We start from the raw sequence: 20,058 nt of genomic DNA, 5'->3' as shown, positions 1-20,058 counted from the left end.
TCACACATAGCCAGTAGGAGTGCAAAGTGGTACAGCCATTCTGGAAAACAATTTGGCAGTTTCTTAAAAAACTAAACCTGCAAGTACCATCTGATCCAGTCATTTTACTCCGGGTGTTTATCCCAGAGAAAGGAAAACTTATGCTCACACAAAAACCTGTATTCAAATGTTTATAGCAGCTTTATTCATCATAGCCCCAAACTGGAAACCACCCAGATGTCCTTCAACAGGTAAACAGTTAAAACAAGCTGTGGCACTCAGCAGTGAAAAGGAATCCGCTACTGACACATGCAGCAACCTGGGTGAATCTCCCAGGAATTATGCCGAGTGAAAAAAGCCAATCCTCCAAAGTTACATGTTCTATGATTCCATGTATATAACATTCTTGAAATGACAAGATGATAGAAACGGGAAACAGGTTAGCAGTTACAGGGAGTAGAGAAGGGAGGGGCAGGAGAAAATGGGTGTGGTGCAGAAGGGCAGCAGGTGGGAACCTTGTGCTGATGGAAATGTTCTGCATCTTGACCATATCAATGTCAATATCCTGGTCTTAATATTGAACTATACTTTTTAAAAAAATTTTTTTAATGTTTTTATTTATCTTTGAGACAGAGAGAGACAGAGCATGAGCAGGGGAGGGGCAGAGATAGAGGGAGACACAGAATCTGAAGCAGGCTCCAGGCTCCGAGCTGTCAGCGCAGAGCCTGACGCGGGGCTTGAACTCATGGAGTGCGAGATCATGACCCGAGCTGAAGTCGGACGCTCAACCGACTGAGCCACCCAGGCGCCAATATTGAACTATACTTTTACAAGTTTCCACATGGGGGAAACAGAGTAAAGGGTGCAGGGCATCTCTGTGTTATTTCTTACAGCTATATGTGAATCTACAATTATCTAAAATAAAAGTTAATTTTTTTAAAGAACAGAACCTTTTGTCTTATCCGAAGCTTTCAGGAAAATCCCGTATGGAAAACAAAAGGGGCAAAACTGCTTGGGGAGGCAAGGGAAGGAGGAACCCACTTGCTGTCTCCTACTCCATCTGCCTCAATGCTCTGGGAGCACCTCTGCAGAACCCCCAGGTCACCCCCGGACCTGATGATCTCTCAGTTCCTTTCTTCTCTGGACTTCCGTGGGTCTGAGTCTGAGCCTGGCAGGAAGGGAGAATCTCTGGGGACTGGGGAGCTTCAAGAGGCCTCCTAGTGAGGAGTCTTGGAGGATGGGATCCATTCTCTGCATAAGGACATGCAGGGTGGACAACTGGGGACGCTTAAATGGGCCTGCATTATTTCAGCAGATGCCAAATAGGAAGGCAGCCAGAAGTAGCCTGTGGTGTTGACCAGTCCAGGTTCAAATAACATGGCCATTTAAATCTGCAAGCACAAACTTAGCCAAGAGAGTTTGCAGAAAGGGTAAGATTAGGAGAAGTATACTTGGTCACAGGCTTCGGTCGTTATTTCCTACCTCTCCCTTTGGTTCTTAATTCAAAGACAGTCAGGGTACAGAGTGCCTGGGAGGCTCAGTTGGTTAAGTGTCCGGCTTCAGCTCAGGTCATGACCTCACAGTTTGTGGGTTCAAGCCCCGAGTTGGGCTCTGTGCTGACAGCTCAGAGCCTAGAGCCTGCTTCAGATTCTGTGTCTCCCTCTCTCTCTCTGCCCTTCCTCTGCTCACGCTCTGTCTCTGTCTCTCTCAAAAATAAATAAACATTAAAAAATTAAAAACAGTTGAGGTTAGAGAGGGAAGGGATAGAATGGGCAGACAGGAATAATGAAAGGAATGCCTTTTCTGGTTCCTGAACTCTGCTCTGGTGACACCCAGGAAGCCCTCTCTTCTGGCTTCTGCTCTGCCTTTCTCCTGCCTCAAAGACCCTTCTGTTGTAAGGGCATTAAAATATTGGGAGGGGGGGGTCCATCATGGTCTTTCCCACCAGCATGTGAGGTGCTGTCCTTGGTGCTGAACGCACATGCACATACATGCACACACACTCACACACATGCACAGTTACTAGGACAGGACTGTATCTCAAATTTTGGTTTAATTTGAGCCTAAGAGGAGTTTCAGACCCAACCTGTTGGAAGCCCCTGTTTGGGCCCAGGAGATACTTTTGGGGCCTTTGGTCTCAGTGTCTCGTTTGTTCTGCCTGCTCTCCCTACCCCGACTGGGGAATCACTGGTCCAGTCCAAATGCTTATGGGACAGAGAAAGCAGCATCGGTGCAAGATGCTGAGTGACTCTCCTGAGCCCTCCAGTAAGCAGCTTGCAGGCCTGGAGTCCTATTTTACCCACTCTTAGTCCAAACCATGTTGGTACTCTCAGGAAGTTTTCCCGGAATCTCAGAGCCCCTCTGCTGTCTTGTCCAAAGGCAGCAACAGGGGTGGCATACATCTTGTCGCATGGTGCTTGACTACGTGCCATCTTCCAGTGTTCTTTTTGTTTCTGTGACTCTTGGTTGAATGGTATGACCTGTGAGGGCAGGGATGATCACCTCAGGACTAGTCCACTTCTGTGGGTGATAGATCAGGGTGAGGCAGAGGAGTTGCGGTGGGGTCCTTGGAGAGGAAGGAGAGAAATTTTGTCTATGTCTAAAGGGATGGCCCTCCCCATCAGCTATGCCAGGAACTTGTGTCCACGAAGTGAGACAATCCATGTTAGGGTCAGCCTTGCTCTTGGCCCTCATGATGGACAGAATCTGTGGAAGAACATTCTGCACCAGGAAGGGAGATGTCCTGGGACCGTGAGCCATCTGGGGAGCAGGGGCTGTACTGCCCTTTTCTGCCTGGTGTCCAGCACTAGGCCCTGTGCAGCTGCTCCCATACTGGGCTTTCAGGTGTGGGAAGCCAGGACCAAAGGCTGGCCACCCCTGCCTCCGTGTCCCCTGGTACAGCTGACTAACAGCAGACAAGCTGGGGGAAGTCCAGACTGGCATGCCCCAGCTTCCTCTAGATGGAACTTCACCTGTGACCCTCCCAATAATGGAAGCGGTCCTCCTCCTGTGCGCTGTCCTAGACAGTCAAGTTCCCCTTAGTTTCTAAACCCTTGTAGCCTGGAGTTGTCGACACATACCTACCCACACACAGGCATGTAAATCACTCCACAGTTGTGTACTAGTAAAGAGAACCCAGCAGCACAGAGGAGGGTTTATTTTCTCACTGCTCCTGACTTAGCATGTTTCTCTACTGTACAGTGATCCACTCCTACCTTGTTTCATTCACTCAGGTCCAGAGCCCCCCCCACCCCGCTTCTTTATACATTCCATCTCCCACCCCCAGACTCCCTCTTACCTTCACTGCAGGCGATTTGCTCCCTCCACCAGCACTGTCTTCCCAAACGTAGGCAGAGGTGGACTCAGAGAACCCAAATGTCTGGATGGGATGGATACCTGACTGCATTATAGCAGTCTGCAGTGAGGCCACAGTTTATCTGAATAATGTCACCACACGGTGCAACAGGTAAGAGCATCAACTCTGGGCCACACTGTTGTATACATTCCCATCCTGGGCACAAGCTCTCTGAACACAGGCAAGTTCTCCGAACCTCCGTTTTCTAATCAGTGAAGTGGGGCTTCCTAGGGTTGTGACCAAAGTGAAGTGCTCAGAGGGTACCCGCCGTTCAGTGAGTGCTACGTCAGCGAAAGTTGGCTCTTGTCGTTGCCGGAGTCCGGACTCCCCTGAGCTGGGTGGGGGTAGCTGTGCACCGGCCAGGCTCTCAGGCGGCTCCAGTCTCCCCGCCCGTAGGCGGGCCGTTTCCATTTCTTCTTCCACATGGTTTAAAGCGCTCATTATCCCTTTGTGATCTGTTCTGAGAACAGCACGGTTCACACTGGCATGAGGCCCCCTAATTGCCAGGAAAAGGGCCTGTTGTGAAGGATTCGGCAGCGTTTAAGTGCTAAAAACGATCCACTGAAAAGGATGGTTGCTTCTGATTAGGCTTCTCAGAACCTTGGCCTTGCAGCAACCTGGGGGGCAGGGCCCGGGTGACCTCAGGGCTGGGGAGGGGAGGGGGCTCAGAGAAGAGCTCTAGACACAGGAATTGCACAGCAGAGGATGCTCTTGAAGAAGCCAGTGCAGTTCTGTGGTGGGCTCTCAGTGCCTAGATACCTGAATCCTTGCTGCAAAATTTTTAATGAAAGATGCTGGGTCCCCGGGCTACGGTGAGAAGTGAGTGAGTAGAGGGATACAACAAAAAGTGAAGCCAGGGTTCCTCGTTGAGGGGATGCAGCATAATTGAGGAAGAGTGTTAGAAGACCATTTCCCAAAGTAGGTTCTGTGGAACCCTAGTCCTCTGTGGAATAAAGAGGAAGGATGGGGTGGCTTTCTGGCCAAAGGAGTTTGGGAAATACTTGCAGAGTCAACATCCATCTAAGACCAATAAAGGCACCAAGAAGTTTGGCAGTAAAGTAATTCATTTCACAGTCTTTTGGGGCACCTGGGTGGCTCAGTCCGTTAAGCATCCCACTCTTGATTTCGGCTGAGGTCATGATCTCACGGTTGTAGGCTTGAACCCCATGTCAGGCTCTGCGCTGACAGCACAGAGCCTGCTTGGGATTCTCTCTCTCCCCCTCTCTCTGCCCCTCTCCCTCTCTCTCTCTCTCTCTCTCAAAATAAGTAAACATTAAAAACAACAACAACAACAACAGCAATCTTTTAACTCAATGCGTCCCAAACATTTGACAAGGGAACCTTTTTGAACTTTTCTTCCCCACAAAACCCTTTGAACATCCAGTTTCTAGAAGTGTGTTCCATGGACCACCCCAGCTGCACTAAATTTAACCTGGCAATGCTCCTCTCCCCGCGTGATTCTGATGCACATTGACATTTAAGAGCCAGTGGATTAGTGTTTCTAGAACACCACTGGGAAGCACAGCAGTCGAAGAGTCGGGAAGCGCTGGACGTGCTGTGGGTTCCTGGGGCACTAGCGTCAGCCGAGGAAATGCTCGGCCGCGGAGAGGAGGGGTCTTGAGCTGGAGCCTATCAGAAACAAAGACTGGGGTTGGGGAGGACATTTGTTTTCTGTGAGTCTAGGAAGGGTACAGTGGTGCAAAGAGGAATATAAGCCCCTATCTTGGGTAGCTTGGCGTGACCTCAGAGCCCTTCACACTAACACTGTGCATTACTAGTGTGCTAGGGAAGCCAAGGTCCCTGCAGTAGTCGGCTGCAGCCTGGGACTTGGGAGAGCAGGGAGTACCTGGGGACAAGCCAAGCGCTGGTCACCCTCTGCTCCGTCCTCTGCTTGTCCTTGCCTCTCATGCAGCTCAGTGTGAGTAAGGGGTGGGGGTGGTTTGGACGGTGGGGTGGGTCTGGCTCCAGGTGGGAGGTTCCAGAAGTCAGACTGCAGTCTGCCTGTCTGTGGGTCTGTCTGTCTGCAAACCCCTGCCCCTCTGTGACTTCTCTGTAATAATAGGAGAGTTTGTGGAACAGGTGGCCCGTATGCACACACGTGTGCTGGGAGTTGCAAGGTTTGAGGACTGGTGCCCAGAACTCAAGAAACGGGAATATCCAGACACCCTAAAGGCTTTGGCAGGATCTGAAGCCCCGTGGCAAGGTGACCTCATGGTCAGCTTGAAAGCTGCCAGCCCAGGGCTGGGGCGCAGGGGACGGGAGCGTGAAGCTCTTGGTTCCTGGTGGTCCAGCTTTGCCGTTGCCTTCAGTCTGACCCCTCCGGGCACTGCCTGGGCCACCATCTCGGCCTTGACAGGGAAGCAAAGGAAGCCTCAGCAGGCGGGGTCTTCCCTCTGTGGGCCAAGATTTGATGGAGATTGATTTTGCCTCCAACTGCCAGGCAATTTCCCCAGCCCCTGTTGAGAAACGGTTGCATGCCGTGATTATATGCCCGTCACATTCTGTTGCAACGAGCTCTGAGGAAACATCCAGAGTCGTGTAATATGCCACAGCTACTGTGTCACATAGATCGGAGATAAGTAGGTCGTCCCCTGTGACCGAGACTCTCATTGTGAACTTCTCCAGACTTGCCCTCTTACCTGTTCATGGGGTTACCTTCCTGTTCTGATTCAGCACAGATAGGCATCTTGGCCTGGGCTCCCCCAGCTCAGCGGCCCCGGCGGGGGGGGGGGGTGGTCTTCAACCTTGCCCGGTGCCCTCACCTCCTCCAGGGCTGCTGAATTGGAAGCCAGCCAGACACCAGGAGTTGGGATTGGGAGGGTGATGAGGCAACTCGGGGAGGGAGGGAGGGGTGGTCCTGGAACATTAGGGGTCACCTGATTTGAGGACTGTAAATCACGCCATATTTGTTTAGTGATGTCTGCCACTGGAGGGAGAAGGCGTGGTGGCAGTGTCCGTCCGTGCCTTGCTGGTCAGAAGGAACCAATCTTGTCACACTCTGAGCGCTCTTTATTTAAATACAAAGAATCTCAAGCCCAGACTTCACTGAGGTCACAAATGGCAAGAGGAAGATAGTGAAAGTTGATTGAAGCAAAAGTCAGTCCCGTAGACGTTTCTTAGGCACCGGGCGAAGAGCTCTGGGGGACCCAGAGAGGTGGCTATCCCTGATCTAGTGCGGGAGAAAGGTCACTATATGCAGATGGAACGAGAGCTGCCTCACTCCGCCTGCATGGATGGTTAGTTTAGGGCAGAGCAAGGTTACTGCAGTTTGGGCGGTCACGTGAGCCTCCCAGGTGGTCACGTGAGCAGGAGAGGAGCAAGATGGGGTTGATAGGTCACTGTCAATAATGAAAGGGATTGTGGGAATGCAGGACTGGACAGGTGTGGGTAGGAAGCACCGAGGTGCACAGAGCCACCGTGTGGCACCATATGGAGAGGTTACGTATGGCCCGGTTGACTCACAAGAGAGGATTGTGGGGCCTCTCAGGGCATGGTGGGAGCAGAAAGTTTTGTCACTTAGAACCTGGGGCTCTGGCTGGTGGTGCCACAGGCAGGGCCAGTCCTCCTTTTATTGATGAGGTCTGAGGTCATGCGTCCTCCCGTGTGTCCCCTCAGCCCCCCCATTTACTACTCTCTATTTTCCCCACACCCCCTCTTTGTCTCCTGCCTGGTGTCTATGAAGGTCCAAGCGCTTGGGCCCCTCCGCTGGGTGCTCCTTGCCTTCAGATTGATTAAAAGCTGGAATGTACCCGCAAACTGCTCTCTCCCTGGAAACTAGGTTGGCTTCCACGTAAGAGGCTGGTGAGTCAAGCATGCCGAGTACAATGCCGGCAGGGAGGAAAGCGTGCTTACCAACTCTGACCAACCGGAAGACGAGGAAAATCAAAGACAAAACCAAATCCCGAAATCATGGGGCTTCTTTGTCAAGGTGCTGGTGTCTCTGCTGGGAGAGGCAGAGGTGGAGTCATTGAGCCTGGTTCGGGTTCCCTTCTAGTCCACTGGGGCTTTGTCCAGCAGCCTCTGGGGTGATGTTGGCTGTGGTCTGCAGGGGAATCGCCACCAGGGAGGATAGAAGATGGGACTTTTCACGGGCTGGCTCCTGGGGATGTGGATGCTGGGAGGTCAGAGACTGGCCTGAGCCGGCATGGGCTGCTCTGTTTGCAGGATGCGGGAGACCCTACCCCCTCAGGTGGTTAGTGTGGCTGTGAGGACGTGAGAAGGTCCTGGGGTTGGTGCGGGGGGCATCTGCTGACTGCAGGAGGAAGGGACATGACTGACCACCCTCAGAAAGGGAGTTTTTAGAGGGGTGGATGGTCGATTGCCATATTAGTTTGCTAGGTCTCCTTGATTCCATACTTCTGACCCCCAAACTGGCTCAACCTAGTGAAAGGTATTATCAGTCCTATAGTGCTGGAGTCCAGAAGTCTGAAATGAGGGTGTGGGGAGAGCCATGATCTCTGTGAAGTCACCAAGGAAGGATCTGTTCCAGGCCTGTCTCCCAGCCCGCAGTGGTTCCCTGGCTTGTGGCAGCGTGACTCCAATTTTCCATGGCATCCTCCCACTGTGCATGTCTGTCTCTGTGTCTAAATCTCCTCTTTTTATAATGGGACCAGTCATATTGGATGAGGGCCCACCCATATGACCTCATCTTAACTAACTCCATCGGCAACCACCCTATTCCCAAATAAAGTCACATTCTGAGGTACTGGGCATTAGGACTTCAACATGCGAATTGGAGGGGGGGGCCACAATTCAACCCCAACAAGCACCGAGGAGCACTTGTGGGGCCCCTAGTAGGCCCTGGCCAGGACTGTGTGGGTGACCCTAGACACTCTCTGGGCTGCTGTGCCCCCTGTGCAAAGCCAGAGGCCCTGAAGTTCCCCATAACTCCCTGTTGGGTCCTGCCTTTCCCTCATGCTGTCCCCTTTGCCAGAATGACCCCTTCCCTGCTTTTCTCTCTGCTTGCCTCACTTCCATGAGTCCTTGCGTCCCCTGCTCAGGAGGAGTCACCAGCAAAGTTGCCTGTGCTCTGGTCCCGTTATGGCTCCTTGAATCAATGCACATATCGCACTGTCTTGTAATTATTTATTACATGTGTGTCATTGCACACCTACCCCTCTTTGCAGGCAGGGTCTGTGACTCCTCCACTTCTGTGTCTTCAGTGTCTGCCTAGGCCTAGGCCCGTGGAAAGGTCTCAAACGAAAATCATCCAGTGTAGGATCTAGTGGACCTGAGAAGTGGTAGGCCTGGGGACAGATCAGTCCTAAAAACAAAGACTGGGGATACTATCAGGAATCTAACCAGGAGGTCCTAACACACATGGACAAAAAGTATACATATTACGTGCATACAGTTCAGTGGGTTTTCACAAGCTGAACACACAAGCATCCAGGTCAAGAAACAGAACATTACCAGCACCCCCCACCCAGGACCCTCCTGGGACCCCCCGCTTCCTGAATTCTGTCTCCACAGATTAGTTCGTTGGCCTGTCGTTGAACTTTGTATCAATTGAATCATGGAGTTGGTACTTTTTTTGTATCCGGGTTCTTTTGTTCTTCTTTACATTTTGGGGGCTTATTAATGCTGTTGTAGGTTTTAATTTGTTTATTCTCCCTGCTGTGCGATATTCCAGTATGTGACTATGACATAATTGGCATGTCTAGTCAACTGCTGGGAAGCATTTAGGTGGCTTCCAGTGTGGATCTATTGTGAGTAGTGCTGCTCTGTACTTCTGTGTGCTTCGTACTGTTGGTGAACGTCTGTGCACGTTTTGGTTGTGTTTATACCTGTGAGTGACGTCCTGGGTCATAAGGCAGGCACATGTCCAGTGGTCCTGGAGGTGAAAATCTTGATTTTAAAGAGTGTGATGATGAAAGCAGACTAGGGGTAACGAGGGATGGAGGGCATTAGGAGTAAGGCAGGTTGTCAGAGAACTTGGGGAGATTGTCAGCCAAGGGGCAGAGAAGCCAAACGATAGAAACTGGGTGAAATAAAGTGCTTTCTGTATGTCTATGGGATGGATCGTGTAGGGGGCATTGGAGGACAAAGACTGGAACGGGGTTTAGAGAATTTAGAGAATTAGAGAGTTAGAGAATTTAATCACTGGTATAGCCTTGGTCAGTGGGGGCTTCTCAGGGCCGCCTGATTTCGAGAAGTGGGGCTTAACTCCAGAGGAAGTCAGCCTTCCAACACGGACCTGCCAGTGTGTCTGGCTTTCCAGAGCCTCTGCCTGGGAAGCAGCCACTGCCATCCAGCTGGCAGTGGGCTGGGGAGCCATGGGCTGGGGACAGCAGAAACCCAGGCTATTTCTGTACCTGATAGTAAAGCTCTATGTCTGACATACGCAACGGTGAGGGCCTGTACCTGGGTGTGTCTGACAGCAAAGTGAGGGCCTGTACCTAGGCGGGGGGCCGGGGGGCAGTGGTCCTCGTGACTTACTGGGTGCACTGGCCAGGATGCTCACTCCAGTGGCTCTCTCCAGCCTACAAGCTGCCCAGAACGACCAACCGAGGGAAGAGAAGGAAGGCCTCTGCAGCCTTCTCTGGGATTAGGACTTTGGCCACGTGTTCTCAGGGTCCTGACCAAGCCAACAATGTCCCCTTTTTTCATCCCGTCTCTTCCAGAATGGCAGCAAAGACAACTCTCTGGACATGCTGGGCACGGATATCTGGGCTGCCAACACCTTTGATTCCTTCAGGTAAGCCTTTCTTCCTCTTGTCTGTGGCATATGCCTCTGGCTGGGACCCCAGGTCTTGTCCTTATAGAAGCCCCATGGGGTCTTTGGAAGTTGAGTAAATGTTGAATGTTCTTTGATCAAGAAGTGGAGAGAAACAAAGAGGGGGTGAAGTAGCAAGGATGAGGCAGCTGAGGAAGGAGGTCAGAGAGAGAGAGAGAAAGATCAAAGGAAGGAAAATGAGAGGAGACCATCCAAGAGGAGGAAGAGGAGGCAGAGAGAGGGTTGAGGGGAAAGAGAAGACAGACACTAACAGTCTAACCACAGGGGAGAGGGAGAGAAGGCAAAGGGATGGACTGACTAGTGGTTGGAAGAGCAAAGGAGAATGGCACATGGTGGACACCAGGCCACCCATGTGAGAGCCGGGGACAGACGGCTGTGGCTGCAGATACTTCCCCTCACCTGAGGTCGTAGGGTTTGGAGGCCGGGGGGTGGCCGCAGAGAGGTCTGGAGGAAGGAAAGGTGGTCAGTAGCTCAGATTCTAGAAGGTTCCTGAAGGGCCAGGTCGGAAGAACAGGTATTGGCCAGGGTTCCTCAGTATGAGGAGATGGTGCCCCTGAAAGGTTTGCTAATGGGTGCCTACCATATGTTCATCCCCTGGGGAGTGACGGCTTGGGGCTCTGGATGGGCAGTGGCCCTTTAGCTCCCCTCCGCCCCTGGCCTTGGAGCTGGCCAACGCTGGGCGTGCTCCAGGCACATCCGTGGCTCAGACTCAGGCTTTCCCAGAATGGAAGCACCTTTGTCTCCTGGGTCTGGGACTTTGTGGGGCTCAACCTCCCACCCCACTGACTTGCCTTATGTACCTCAGAGCTGCCTTGCCACCATTTTGAGCTGCCATCGTGACAGATGTTTGGCCTCCTTTATTTCCAGCCTTCCGGAAGGAAGCTCTGAAGTGTTTTGGGGGGCCTCCGTGGAGCAGGCATCAGACTGACATGCATTGCTGTACAGCAGGGTTGAGGAATGGGGAGCCTCCTGCCCCACTATCTGAACACAGAGCTGACACCGCCAGCTCCATTCTGAGGGAGGGGTCTCTGTCGACCCTGCCCTTGGCTGGTGGGTGTCCTCCCCAGCCTGCCCACCTCTTTGTGAAGACGCTCCCTGCCAGGCTTGTGCCCAGCTGTCTGGTGCCATGGGTAACTGGGCTGGTCTCCCCCTTGCCTCACATTTCTCACCTTTTCTCGCCCTCTAGTGGTGCCACCTGGGACCTGCAGCCCGAAAAGCTGGACTTCACGCAGTTCCACCGGAAGCTGAGACACACGCCCAAGCCGACCCTGCCACACATCGACCGGGAAGGGTAAGGGGTGACCAGGGGCTTTTATACAGGGGTGGGTAGGGTTACAGCTGTCCCGGGGCAGAGAGGGGCCCTTCCCTGGGCGGGCAGGCATCTCTGCTGCACTGGGAACACACAGGTGGCTGGTGTCCGGAGAGGCTCTCCACCCACAAGTTCCCAGGGGACATTGGTGCTGCTGGTCCAGGGGCCCCACTTTGAGAACCCCTGGTGTAGTGTTTGATTTTATACCGGGTTGTCTCATCTTCTCAAGTTTATTTTGGAGCGAGAGCGCGTACACATGTGAGTTCGAGCAGGGCAGGGGCTGAGAGAGAGGGAGAGAGAGAATCCCGCAGGGTCCGTGCTATGGAGCCCAGCACGGGCGGGGCTCAGTGTCACAAACCACAGGACCCTGACCTGAGCCCAAACCAACAGCCGGATGCTCAACCCACTGAACCAACCAGGCGCCCCCCACATTAACCATTTTAAAGTGTTCAATTGCGTGTCATTTCATATTTTCATAATAGTGTGTAACTATCCCCTCTAGGTAGTTCCAAAATATTTTCAACCCCCCCCAGAATAAAATCGATGTCCCCTAAGCGGTGATTCTCCATTTCCCTCTTATTCCTGGCAACCACCGATCTGCTTTCTGTTTCTGTGAATTTCTCTCTTCCGGTTATTTAGATGAGTGGGATCATATGTGGCCTTTTGGGCCTAGCGTCTTTCACTCAGCATAAAATTTTGAGGTTCGTCCACACTGTGGCGTGTATTTCATCATGTGGGTCTGTCACTCTTTGTCCATCCATTCATCTGCTGATGGGCGTTTGAGTTTTTTCCACTTTGGCTATTGTCAATTATTCTGCTATGAACATTCATGTGCAAGTATTTGTTGAGTCCCTATTTTCAACTCTTCCGGGTAGGTGCCTGGGAAATGGAATTGCTGAGTCACATGGTCCGATTCTGACACCAGTTCTGATGTGTGTGGGGTTTTTTCCATCGCCACCAAGCAGTTTTCTGATGCCAGTGGAGTGTCCCACAATTCAACTCCATGCTGACACCATCGACCTAGAAACAGCATCAGACCCCCCAGGTTGAGGGCTCAGTCCTACAGATCGACCCCTCTCCCCATTGCAGACGCCAGCCCAAAGTCCAGTCTGTCACCTGTGCTTCAGATGTCAGACTGTAGATTGGGGGTTCCAGCGACCCCCCCCCACTCCCTGGGCTCTATTAATTTGCTAGGGAGGCCACAGAAGTCGGGAAGACATGGTACCCGCTAGATTACTAGTTTATATCAAAGGATAGAACTCAGGAATAGCCAGATGGTAGAGATGCATCAGACAAGGGATGGGGAAAGGTGCCAACTGCCATGCCCTCTCCAGAGTGCACTCTTCCAGAATCTCCTGTGCTCACCAACCCGGAAGCTCTCCAAAGCCCCTCCTTTGGTTTTGGTTTTTGTTTTCATTTTTTTTTTTTTTTTTTTTTTTGGTGGCTTCATTACACAGGCATGATTGAGCAAATCATTGGCCATTGGCCAATGATTGAATCTCTAGCCCCTCTCCCCTCCCTGGAGTTGAGAGTTGGGACTGAAAGTTCTAACCCTCCAATCACACGATTGAACCGGCTCCCTCCCTTAGATTCCCTAGGTGGTTTTCAAACAGTCGCCTCATTAACATAACAAAACGCAACTTTGTCTTCCGTCCTCACTTAGGAAATTCCAAGGATTTGAGGAGTTCTATACTAGGACTGGGGACAAAGACCAAATATAGCTTGTATGAGTCACAATATCACACATGGTAATTCCATGTCTTAAGTTTTTGTGGAACTATTTCGCCAAACTATTTAGCACAGAGGCTGAATGTCTTATATTCCCACCAGCAGTATACGGGGCTTTTCTACATTTTTGTCAACACTTGCTGTTCTCCTTTTCTTTCTTAGACTGACGGCTTTTACTTTTCCTTCCAGTCCCTCCCTGTCCACTCTCACCTCCCGTCACTTCACATCTAAACATGACTGATATTGTTGGCTGTATTAAACATAACTGCGTCTCACCTGCTCCCCACCCCACCCTAGTGGGCACCCCCTCTCTGAGCACCCTGCTCCCACCTGCGCAGAGTCATGAACAAAAAGCCTGGGGAGGGAGAGGCTCTTGTCTCTATTGTACAGTTGGGAGAAACGCATTTCAGACACGCCCAGGAAGAGCCATGATTTAAGGCCTTCTGACGCCATCCAAGGCCCCGGTCATCACACCAGAGTATCCGTGAATCAGTTTAACCCCCTTAAACTTTCATGCAAAATCATGCGTTTGTGTATATTTTTCTGGGGAGAGACCCACCACGTGCTTCATACTCTCCCAGGGGACCCCAGCCTCTCACCACGGCTCCTTTTTCCATCGTCCTGTCTGTGTGGGATCTGCTAGAATTCCCGAGGTCACTTTTCCTTGGGTGGAGAGGGGAGATGGCCTTCAGCATGGAGGGACCCTGTTGGAATGAGAGCATAGGTGAACCCTGGCCTCCCCAGGTTCCTAGGGGATCCTGGGTTCAGCACCCGGTGGCCTCCTTGTGGTTAAGGCAGGAACTGTGTCACCCTCAGAGTCCAGCCATGCTGGGGATGCACTCCACGTGCCCAGCCACTGCAGCATCCCTCGGAAGCAGGGTACCTCTCGGTTGCCAAGGCTTCCCGCAGCCCATGTTTCCATGGAGGGACAGAAATCAGAGAAAGCTGTTGCCTTGGAAACCCTGTAGGAAGCAGTGACTCAGCTGGTCTGTAGCAACCTTTTGCCCTCTGTACCTGCAGTCCTCCCAGGGAGCTCTGAACCCCAGAGGACAGGTCTTGGGGGACAGCAGCCCTGCCTGCACACAGCCCCCTGCTGCCCCCAGGAGCTGCTGAGGTGAGGATAAAACGCTGCGCCTGTGCTGTGCTAGGCTGGCGTCTAACGCATGCTTGGAGCTCAGGGCAGCTGGGAGTCCGGAAGTGGGGGGATAGCACACAGGACCTGGGGGAGAGGGCGTCAGCTGTTCCATTCGGCCCACAGTCCCCAGCTTTCTCCTCTCCTGTTGCCAAGGTGCATATGAAATACAGACGCAGGCCATTGGTACCTTCACGGGCCAACCTGTAGTAAAAAGGTGGTTGGATGTTTCCAGAGGTTGCTCTGCCTCTTTGTCTGCAGCCCAGCACATCAAGAGGCTGGGGTGGGGGTGGAGGGTAGGGGCAGAGGGGGTAAGAACTCTCTTTCTCCACGTGTCCTTCCCACCTTCCTTCTACCCCTTCCTCCCCAGCTCCACCTCCTGGCCTTCCAGCTCCATATTCCCCCTTTACCCATCCCCTTTACACCCCCACCCCCACCCCACTCCAGTGGCAGGAATGCTGACATCCCAGCTGGCAACATACATGGGCTTAGCTCCAGGCCATTGCCCCGCTACCCTCTGCCCAGGACATTCTCCAGGATTCTCTGCTTAGCCAGCTCATGACCCACCTTCCTCCTGCCCCAGATCGTTCTGGATGCTTCTGGATGTTCTGGGCAGCACTCCTCTGGGTTCAGTCTATGCCCTGTTTACACTGGGGTAAAGCCCAAGCCAGAGCCCACGCAGAAGCTCTTGTCAAAAGGGGGGTATAGATGGCATCCTCCTGCCCTCTTCCACTCCAGCCTTGGTGGGTTATGTGGCCACCCCACCTCCTCTGTCCCTAAGTCTTTCATAACACTTATCTCATGCTGCCCCCTACTGGTGGTCACCGCCTTGTCAGTTGAGCTTAGGACGTGTTTCCGAAGAGCTGTTGCGTTCTGGAGGACAGGAACCACAGCAGATTTATTTTCCATGACTCCCAGGGAGGTTGACAGGGCCCAAAACACAAGAGATGCTCGGCAAATATTGAACAAATAAATCCTCTAAATTTTGAGAGTCGCCTTAATGCTGCAGCTGGAAAATGCTGGGGCCATCACACTGGGCAGCCCTCACCGTGTCTGGGTCCATAGTCACACCAATGAGAGCAGTGATCACTGATCCATCCTGGGCACTGTTCCAAGTGCTGGCCTCGTGTTATTGAAAACTCACCACAACCTAGGGAGGTAGGAGTGTTATCTTCACCTAGACAGGTGGGGAAACTAGGAGGCACAAAGAAATGAGCAACTTACGTGAGCCTGGGTCAGCTCCAGAGTCTAGGCTCTTAATCCTTCCCTGGGGCAGCAATTAACAGTAGTAGCCGTAAAATACTAACAAAAGAGTAACAGTAATGCTAGTAAGATAGTTGTAAACAGGACTAGTACTGGCAGAAGTAGTCCTCGTGGAACTAATATATTTACCTTATTACTTACTTTACTATGCTTGCATGCCATTATTTACCCATATTTACCATTAAACATGGTATGTAAATATGGATGTGCCTGTGTGTGCACAGGGTGCACATGGGTGTGCCTGTGTGTGCGTGTGTGTATATCAGCTACATTAATTTCATCCTCCTACCACCCCATGATGTTATACACTACTAATGATCTCCATTTGACAAGTGGGAAAACCGAGGTCCGGAGAGGTTAAGTGACTTGCGTAGGGTCGCCCAGTTAGTAAGGGACATAACTGGCGTTCCAGCCTGGCAGTCTGATTCCAGAGTCTGCACCTTAAGTATGCAGAAGACATGGGTGCTCGATGGCGAGTTGGGGTCAGCGTCTCTGGCCTGTTGGTATGTCTGCCCACAGAGGGCGTAAAGACAAAGCATCGGTATCTGAGTGGGCTTGCTGGACTGGCCCAGAGTCAGGCCAAGGAGGGAGAAGTCCCTGTTGCGGGCCTGTGTGACCTCAAGAAAGTTGCTTGGTCTTTCTGTTCACTCATCGCCCCTTTGGTATAATGGGGCGAGATGATGAGGTTTTGCAGGAGCTGTGACGGGTTTTGGGGTATTCATCAACAAGGAGCTTATTAGCGTCTTTGCCTGGAAGGGTTGAGGGGAAATCTGGTACCTCTGTCACCTCCCTGGGGGGTCGGATGTCACTTTAGTGCCCCCTGCCTCTGGACTGCTCCCAGAATGCCCGCCTGCACGAAGTCCTTTGTTCTGCAGGCAGGGCCCGTGTTGCCAGGCCTGGGGAAGGAAAGCATGTTTCTCCAGAGCTGTTTGCTCTGGGTGGGACAGGCTGATCCTGCAGGCCTGGAGGTGGCAGGGCCGGGTGTCTCCTGGCCATCCCTGCCCTTCCTGCTCGGCGGGCTGGGGTAGGATGCGTGAACGTGTCGACTCCTCAATGCCTTTCTGTCTTTTCTGGCCCAGGTGTGGAAAAGGGAAGCTAGAAGACGGGGACGGGATCAACCTGAATGACATTGAGAAGGTCCTCCCGGCCTGGCAGGTAGGTGCAGGAGGAGAGTCTCCAACCTTCCAGCCAGGTCCCAGTCTTCAGCCTGGGCACAGCCTGGGCACCCGCTTAGCCCCTTCCTCCAGCAGGGTGTAACTGGATGTACTGCGGTGGGAGGGAGGCAGGGGTGGGTGCCTGACGAGGCCCAGGGCGTCCCATCGTGATGTGTGTGTGGTGGCACGCTCTCTGCACTGGTGGCGGGCCTGACATCCCCCAGAGGTGAAATGGGGCCATGCTGTGGCAACTCGGCGCACTTGTCCAAGTTTTTTGTCCCTTGACCTGAAATCTCTGCCGGTGTGGCCTCCCGCGGTGTGTTCCTTGGACGGGCAGGGCTGCTGGGATTGCCAATGTGGTTGGGGCTATTTTTAGGCTTTTGAAAAGTGGAGATGTCCTGCCAGCCTCCAGGTGTCTGCTGTGCTTGCTGATTTTGTCATCAACTGGGCTCCTTTCCCTGGATCGAGCCTGGCTCCGGGACAGTAGGATTCACTCAGCAAAGAGACAGCAAATCTGGGTCTCGAGATGCTTCTGGTGCTGGTCTTTGGGCAGAAACAGTGGAAATCTAGCTGCATCCAGTATGGGGGTGGGGCCTGCCACAGCAGAGTGAGAGTCGCCCTCCTAGGTGACAGAGCCTGCCTGGTCAGGGACCTGCCACCACACTCACCACGTCACCCTGTCCTTTTCTCTACTGAACCTCATGCCATTTCATCTGCTCCCATGGCTCACCAAACTCTGCCTATTTTTTTTTTTTTAAGTCTTCTCTGTGTGTTTCATTTTGGATACTTTCTATTGCTGTGTCTTCAAGTTCACTAGTCTTTTCTTGCAAAGTCCAACCCTACTGTTGTTAATCGCATCCAGTGTATTTTTCATTTCGGATGTTGTCTTGTTCATGTCTAGAAGTTCAGTTTGGATCTTTTTTTCCTCTCTCTTCTTCATGTTCCTGCTTTCCCCTATCTCCTTGAGCATATAGAATCGATTTATAATGACTTTTTTAAGGTCTTTCTCTACTAATTCGGTCACTCATGTCATTTCAGTGTCTACTTCTATTAATTGATTTTTTTCTCTAGATATAGGTCATATTTTTCTTTGCATGCCTGGTGATTTTATGTCAAATACCAGGTATTAGGAATTTTACATTGTTGGGTGCCTGAGTTTTGTTAGTATCCATTTAAATATTTTGGGCATTGTTCTGGAACACAGTTAAGTTACTTCAGAACAGTTTGATCTTTTCACAGCTTGCTTTTAAAGCCTTTGTTAGGTGGGGAGCCTTTTGTCTGGGACACATTTTGATCCACTACTGAGTCAATACCCTTCTGAGATTGCTACTGAGAACCTTGTGTATTAGGAGGTGTTTCTACCTCATCTGCTGGGAACTATTTCTAGCCTTGTATGATCTCAGGGGATGGTTCCATCTATTCCTTTCAGAAGGTTTTCTACTGGCTCTGGAAGTTTCCTCGTACACATGCACAAATCAGTGCTCAGCCAAAGACTCAAGGGTCTGCGGATTTCTGGATTTCTCTTCTCTGGTGTCCTGCCTTGCAAATTCTCGTTGTCTCAGACTCCCTGGATTTTAAACTCTATCCCCTTAACTCATTGAGACCACTAGGCTCTCTATGTGTTAAGACTGGAAACCCTCTTTCAGGCACCAGGCTGGGACGTACATAGGGTTCACCTCATTACAAAGGGAAATGTGGTGGCTTAATGGTGGAGAAACCTGGAAGAGCCTAATTTGACCCTATGGTGAGGTTAACATCATTAGTGACAGGTTGGGTAGGCACCATGTGCTGTCTGATGTGCCGCATGGAGAAAACCCGGCACCCTTTCTGGGGTTTTCCTGCCGAGAAAGCACAGCCTGAGTCTGGTCGTCAGGAAACAAATGTAGGGAGCATTCCCTAAAACTTGGATAGGAAAGACAGGAAAAGACTGTGGAATCTTCCAGGTTGGAGGGGACTAAACAGACAGACTACATGCAATATGTGTTCTTCGCTGAGATCCTGGACCAGAAGACTTTGTTGGATGGTTAGGGAATGTGAATGGGGTCTGTGGGTGGGGCGGTAGTGTTACCTGGGCATCAGTGTCCTGACTTGAAGGGCTGTATGTGGTTATATAGGCAAGTGCCCTTGTGTTGGGGAAATACACACTAGAGTACTTGAGGGATATGGAGCTTCATGTCTGCAGCCTGTCCTCGAATGTTTTAAAAAAGAAAAAAAATAATGAGTATGTAGATGCATAGCTGTGATGAAGGGCAAACGTGGTGAGTAGTAAGTCTGGGAATCTGAATGAGGAGCGGAGGGTAATTCTTTGTACTGTCCTCACAACTGTCCTATACATTTGAGAGACAAAAGAATCAATATCCTCAGCCACGGTGTGTAGATCAAATAGCTATAGGGGCGCCTGGGTGACTCAGTGGGTTAAGCACCTGACTTCAGCTCAGGTCACGATCTCGCGGTTTGTGTGTTCGAGCCCCACGTCGGACTCTGTGCTGACAGCCCAGAGCCTGGAGCCTAATTCGGATTCTGTGTCTCCCTCTCTCTGCCCCTCCCCCGATCATGCTCTGTTTCTCTCTCAAAAAGCAATAAACGTTAAAAAGTTAAAAAAAAAAATTACCACTGCTAATGTAAAGCTAGCTTTGGTGCAAAAGACAAAAGGGTAAAGTACTCAATAATTACTATTACTGCTCCATTCCTAAATGTTTACGGCATTCATTCTTGAGAGGGAGACTATATTTGAGAGCCACAGATCCAGGGGAGGATCCCGATTCCCCCTGCCCTAGGTGAGGTGCTGAGCCCTCGATGGCCTTTGAGCCAGCAGCCTGTGGCATCCTGGCTGGAAAGGTAACAGGTCTGACCATTTTTTTCCTATTTGATGCCTGTCCCCTCGCTCCCTGGGGAGCAGAGCAAAGCAGAGGGCCTTTCGTTCCTGCTCAGAGGGCAAGGAGGGCTGGGCCCGTGGCTGGCGGGGAGGGGCAGCAGAGCTCAGGGGTTAAGGGTTAGTGTCTTGACCCCAGACGCGGACCTTAGAGAATCCTGGCCCTGCCATGGACTAACCAAGGAATCGAGCTAGTTACTTACCCTCACTCTGCCTCGGTTTCCCCCTGTGTCAAATGAAGATAATGACAGGATCCACCTCATGGGGTTGTTGCAGAAGATTGAGTACCTGAGTTCATGTGAAGCTTTGGGAAAAATACCTGGTGCATAGTAGGTGCTCCCTCCCAGGGAGAGGGGACGGATCCCCGTACCGCATCCCCACCCTGTGTACCTTTCCTAAGTGGCATCCTGGGTTGTGGTGGTGCAGAAAGATTGCACTAGAAGTCGGGAGGATCAAGCTGTGGACCTCTGCCCCAGAAGCGCTGCTAAGCATGGGGAGTGGTGGTGGGGAGACTGGAGAAGCAGGCTCAG

General features: G+C 51.8%; 1 protein-coding gene across 7 annotated transcripts in view; it reads left to right on the top strand.

Moving 5' to 3' along the window:
- The window catches only part of CTIF (cap binding complex dependent translation initiation factor), a 296,266-nt gene that overhangs the window by 102,142 nt on the left and 174,066 nt on the right, over window positions 1-20,058 (top strand). For all 7 annotated transcript variants that reach the window (XR_006963284.1, XM_047086231.1, XM_047086233.1 and 4 more), the window contains 3 exons: window positions 9,958-10,031; window positions 11,257-11,361; window positions 16,582-16,657. Coding sequence is in view for 6 of the 7 variants with exons in the window: in XM_047086231.1 (XP_046942187.1) it covers window positions 9,958-10,031; window positions 11,257-11,361; window positions 16,582-16,657 (255 nt within the window). In the remaining variant the exon portion in view is untranslated. The remainder of the gene's footprint in view (window positions 1-9,957; window positions 10,032-11,256; window positions 11,362-16,581; window positions 16,658-20,058) is intronic.

The sequence above is a fragment of the Lynx rufus genome, unplaced genomic scaffold, assembly GCF_022079265.1.
Source record: "Lynx rufus isolate CCGP_SWC_20201006 ecotype Redwood Valley unplaced genomic scaffold, mLynRuf1.p SCAF_20, whole genome shotgun sequence".
Taxonomy (NCBI): Eukaryota; Metazoa; Chordata; class Mammalia; order Carnivora; family Felidae; genus Lynx; species Lynx rufus.
This window is presented reverse-complemented; position numbering and strand designations above follow the sequence as displayed.